Source organism: Amblyraja radiata, chromosome 4 (assembly GCF_010909765.2).
Source record: "Amblyraja radiata isolate CabotCenter1 chromosome 4, sAmbRad1.1.pri, whole genome shotgun sequence".
NCBI classification, from domain to species: domain Eukaryota; kingdom Metazoa; phylum Chordata; class Chondrichthyes; order Rajiformes; family Rajidae; genus Amblyraja; species Amblyraja radiata.
Window position 1 is genome coordinate 100,009,813 of NC_045959.1, and position 6,000 is coordinate 100,015,812.

The window sequence follows — 6,000 nt, forward strand, 5'->3', positions numbered from 1 at the left end:
TATTATTTGTTACATTATCAGTGGCAATGCGTTCTCTTACAATTACAACGCTTTGTTAAAGTACCCTAAATTATTTCAATAGATATAACCTATCTTTGCCTCCTAATTATTTTGCTTTAAAATTCATATTAAAATCAATAGGGTGGGATGTTGCACTATTCAAGAAGTAATTTTCCAAAGAGACCAGTAGATCCTAAACTAGCACCATCCCATCTGGATGTCTGACAATACCAGTTTTGCACAGTTAAATTTGATCCTAATTTTAGATCAACGTTAGATCAGTGATTGAGTTCCTGTTCAATTTTTTAAAAATAGTTCTTGCTTGATATTTCAAATTGGTTAAATCAATGTTTCCTATTTCTATGGAAATCTTAAAAATATGCTGAAATTTGCGTGAATGCCCATAAAATATTGCATCGTGACTGGATAATCTGTGTTTTTGTCATTGCCGGTTCCTAAAATGTGTTTTTATTTCACAAAATGGTTGCAGATCATGAGCTGTGAGTTCAGTTTAGTCAGCTTTTTTTTTTAATAATCACGTACAGTTCTAATTAATTTTTTGTTTTGTTTGTATTCACTGCAGATATAGCTGTTAAGTGGATTTATCATGATAGCAACAGGAGGGATTCTTCGAATTGCAGCCAGGAGACAGGATTCCTCTCGATCCTCTAATCGTATTAATAAAAGAAAAAAGAAGGTAAAAAAGAAATGCAAAAATGATGTGGTGGTGGTCAAAGGCAAATTAAAGCTGTTTTCTGTTTCGGGATTAATTGCTGCATTTGGGATCCTGGTTCTGTTGGTTGGGATTGCAATGGCAATGATGGGCTACTGGCCAATGGAAAGTGACATTTTTAAGACGATCACAGTACAATCTTACAATACTACTAACAGCACAAAGTTGGAGACAACAACATTGGAGGTTATTTCTAAATTTTTAGCAAGCTACTTGCATTCTGAAAAACTGAAGGTTTTAGGACCCCTAATAATGGGAATTGGAATATTTTTGTTTATCTGTGCCAACGCAGTTCTTCATGAAAACAGAGACAAGAAGACTAAGGTCATTAATCTACGAGACATCTATTCTACAGTTATAGATGCACACAATTTGAGGACAAAGGATTCTGGCCCATTTAATGGTTTTGTCAACTATGTGCAGACCAAAAGCATGGATAATCTCAAGTCTCCTGATTCCTTTTGTGCAGCAATACTAGCCAAAAGTACCTGGCAGACACCCAGTGGCAATACTGTGAAGGCAACGGATCCAAAAGAAAATGCAGTTAAAAAGCACTGCGATTCTGGAATAAACTTGCAGCAACAAATCTCCAAAGAAAGAAAGACATTATCAGATACTGTGTACAGTATTTGCAGAGACAGAATCAGGATGAATGACAGGACCCAAATGCCTAAAATGTGTGGCACTAAGTCAATTGTCCCTTCCTCCATTAATGCATTCACACTGCCTGTCATCAAACTGAACAACTGTGTTCTAGAAGAGGGTTATGCAAGAAGTGGAAAAAATGGGAACAAAACACAACCTTCAGAAAAATGTAATGAAACTTTGCAAGAATTTGGAGAACGATGCCTCTGAACAGATTGGAACAACCAAATGCATTTCGGCAGCTGTAATCATAAGCAGTGATCGCCTTGAAGGTAATGTTCAGGACACAGAGACTTCGAATACCTCATGGTTAAATAATAACCAATTAATGTCTGACAAAAACTCTCACAATTCCTCTTCCAAAGTGAGACAGGTTTCTCCTGCTCCCTTTCAGAGAGAATTTGGATCCAATATTTCCCTCCACAGTTTGCCATCTCACCCTGAACTTCTGAATCATGATGACTATCCTTCTCCATCCACATTGCCGAGTGAAGAGATAGATCCAAGTTGCGCAGATTTAGATTACGCCAATAGTAAGGGCTACGCAATATTAGGTGAAAGCGGTTCTTTTACGTCTGCTCACTTACTACCAGAAGCCATAAACCAATCCAATGATTGTACAGAGTGTCCTAATAAAGACAACACTGAAGAAAACATAAAATCAAGTAATGAACCAAGTGTGGACAAACCTCAGCAATGTGTGCAAAGAGAGTACACAAAGAAAGAGAAATTGCTCATGATTTCTGGTTCACATTGTACCCTAAAAATAAACAACGATGAATTTGATAATATTTAGTAATAATATATTCATGAATTGTTGGATTCAGATATAGAAGATACAATGAAATTGGTAGCAGATGAAGTGAGAGAATGTCACTTACATGTAGTTATTGATTACTGAATGTCAGTCAAGTTCCAAAGACTCATAGTTTATTGTTCTGGAGCTAACTATCCAGTTTCTTTAGTTGCTTCCAATTGTAAATGCCTCAACCATTAGTTGGCAATTTTTCATCTCAGTTAAGCACATCATAGGAGTTTTCAATATATTTAATTATTTGTAAACCGTTTATGTACATTGAAAATTCTGCCATACTTGGTTTATGTATTTACAGTTTTGAACCATCAGGATAAACAGATTAACTTGTACTGAATCAATATTCTGATATATTAAAGGATTTACAGAGACTCTTTGTACAAGCATGTAATGCACTAAACTCCGTAAATGTTGTATTGAAACTTCTTCAGTGTATCATTTCAAGGTTACAGCTAAGAAACAATGCACTTTTGTAGTAATTAAGAGATCTAGTTAGCTAATAGTTCTTATTTCTGTAAACTTGAATTCTGTACAAGGCCTTGTTTCAAGATTCTTTAAAGCTGTAACCTGTCATTTGGATCTCAGAATTATCTTTTTATCAATGGCACACTTTAAGCAGGTTAATAATTGTTTGTTTCAAATAGTTATCTGTTTTCAATTGAAAATGGGATGGCTGGTCTTTTATATAGAAGAGTGACAATATTGTATATGCTCACATGTTAGTACTAAGGATGAAAAGTGGGAAGCTACAGAATATTGACAAGAGTTAAACCAGCTGCAGGGAAAATATTATAAATTATTATACAAAACATAATTTAGATGGTAACACACATATTAAGATACCTTAGAGAGCTTGTTAAAGAGAATGTTGTTGTATTAATATAATTGTAACTTAAAAATAGATGCTTCAATATAAAAGATGTCCAGAGAGATTTTTCATAAAGATTTGCTGAAAATGTCTGACAAAAAAAAGAATACATTTGGTTGATCGGAATTCTATAAATTAAGAGCCTCGAGGACTATTTACAGAGTGCAGAAGAAAGGGAGAATATCACTGCCCCCGTTGACACTGACCTCACTCACCGAGGATGATATCAGAAGATCCTTAACGAAAGTGAACTCTCAAAAAGCCTCTGACCGCATTCTTAAAGCCTACAGAGACCGATTGGCTGGAATTCGTGCAGACATCTTCAACCTCTCACTAGGAAGGTCTGTGGTCCTATCTGCTTTAAAAGGCTTTAAAATTATCTGCTATAATACTCGTGCCCAAGATGAGAAAGGTGACATGCATCTGTTGTGATGAAGTGCTTTGAGATTTATTTAGCGAATGCAAAGTCCTTTAGCCAAGCATTGGATATGACGCATTTCAACTCCTGCCTTAGTAAGGACTTGGACCCATTACAATTCGCCTACCGCCATAATAAATCAAAGCAGGTTGTGACCTCACTGGCTCGCCACTCTGCTCTTAGCCACTTGGGCAATAAGAACACGTGTCAGGCTCCTGTCATAGACTACAACTCAGCATTCAATACCAACAGCCCCACTAAACTCCGGGAACGGGGTCTCTGCTTGTCCCTATGCAATTAGACCCTCAACTTCCTCATCGGCAGACTTCAGTCAGTACAAATTAGCAACAACACTTTCTCCTTGATGACCACCAGCAAAGGCACACCTCAAGGCTGTGTGCTCGGTCCCCTGCTTTACTCACTCTACATCCATGATTAGCCAGATACAGCTCCAATGCTAACTTTAAATTTGCCAACAATACATTGTTGGATAAATAATGGGTAGCAATGAGTGAAAGTACAGGATGGAGATTGATAATCTGGTAACAAAACAATAATTTTTCTCTCAACATTAGCTAGACTAAAGAGCTGATGCCATAAACTATTTTTACCAAAGGATATTTATTATCTCTTGGGATACTTTTGCCAGTGAACATGGTAAATTCTGGGGATACTATAATTCATTTAAGATATGGCTTGAGCAGGAGTTTTGTTTCTCATTTCTCACATAATAGTTTTGTTTCTCATTTAACATAATTGTTAGTCTATTTAAGAAAGATCTGCTTGAGTTTTCCTGTTTAAACTAGAGTTATTGGATATTGTGCACTTATTTTTTTCAAAGAGCTAAGTAAATCTCCCTCATTATTTTAGCATTTTTAAGTAAGTCCTTGGACAAAGACCATGAAAATGATAATACAATTTACTGATTTGAATGATGGAAGACTTGTTACTGCATCTTCATTAGTTATCTTTTGTGTTCCAAATGTTAATACAAAGTGTATATCCTATATGTAAAAAGATCATTTTTGTATTAAAAAGAATGACATTTCTAAACTTAAACATGCTCTTTTAATGAGAATGCTAATATTTTACAATACCATGTATGTGTGTACACTTGGCTTTTCAAAGATAACCAAACTGTGTCCAATGAACAGGAACCACAGAGTGTTCTCAATGACCAGTCTGCCCGAAATGCACCATAATTAGAATCCATAAGGGGAATCTTTGTTTCTTTTCCAGAAAAACACAAAAATACTGGTTTGTTAAGAATTACAGTGGAATATGGGAGTTAACTAACCATAAATATAAAGTACTGTTGGATCAGAAATATCATTGAATCTAAAGAGTGGAAAGAAACAATCACAAGCATCTGAAGGCTCATGTCCCTAAAAAAAAATGTTTGACCAACATAACAGATGGTGTGTAGAAACAGTGCAGGAGATCCAACAACCAGTTACGTAACCACAATATGCACAGATTCATATACACTGCTGAAACCAGCAATGGCCCAAGAAAACCCTTATTTGGAAGAACTTATCGGGGGGTGATGAGACGGAGAGCATCACTGAAAAGAGCACGTCAAATATCTCAACCAAACACTGCCTTTGATGCAAGTCCCCTGACTCTATCCCACAGTCTGCAATCTACTACAATTTCCCTGTGCTTCTGCTGGGCAAATGGTTAAAAAGGTCATCCAACAGCTGAGAAACAATAGGCCTTTGGAGCAGATGAAATGCCTGCAGATGCACCAAAATAGCATGGAGAAATACCTCTGGCATAAATGTTCCACATCTGGGAAGAGGAGAACATGTGCAGGGTACTAGAAATGTCATAATGCATATCTTCATGGTATATCCAATCACAGAATGTGCAGAGGTTTCTCCCCATTACCTGACACAGGAAAGGTCAGCAGAAGGATCCATCTCAACAGCATCTTCCCTGATGAGTTTCTTCTAGGGTCTCCATGTGGATTCTGCCCTTTGAGACCTACAATGCAGATGTAAAAAGAACATTAAAACAGTCAAAACAGACTAAAGTACAGATGTGTCTGTGCGACGTGACCATCCGAGGGAGATAGTCCATGGGGGTGGGGGGCACTCAGCCGGTTCAGAGCAGCTATAGCTCTAGGAATGGCTGTTCCTGAGTCTGGAGGTGCGGGCGTAGAAGGCCTTGTAACGTCTGCCGGAAGGTAGGAGTTCGAACAGTCCATTACAAGGGTGTGAGGAGTCTTTATGGGTGTTGACGGCCTTCCTGAGGCACCATGTGTGGTAGATGCCCTCCAAGGCTGGTAGTGGTGTCCCAATAACTTCTGCGCTCTGTGGACGACGTGCTGAAGAGCTCTCCTCTCCACCGTGCAGCTGAGATACCACACAGAGATGCCATACGTTAGTATGCTCTCTGTCGTGCAGCGGTAAAAGGTTGTCAGCAGCTGTTGGGGCAGACCAGTCTATTTTAATGTTCTCAGGAAGAACAGTCGTTGCTGTGCCTTCTTGACCAGCACAGCGGTGTTGGTGGACCATGTG

General features: G+C 38.0%; 1 protein-coding gene across 1 annotated transcript in view; it reads left to right on the forward strand.

Moving 5' to 3' along the window:
• Nucleotides 1-2,765, forward strand: part of LOC116972406 (transmembrane protein 200A-like) — a 32,340-nt gene extending 29,575 nt beyond the window's left edge. The window contains 2 exon segments of the mRNA XM_033020054.1: nucleotides 584-1,525; nucleotides 1,527-2,765. Of these exon segments, the coding sequence (XP_032875945.1) occupies nucleotides 608-1,525; nucleotides 1,527-2,174 (1,566 nt within the window). The 5' untranslated portion in view covers nucleotides 584-607 and the 3' untranslated portion in view covers nucleotides 2,175-2,765.
• The last annotated feature ends 3,235 nt before the right edge of the window (nucleotides 2,766-6,000 follow it).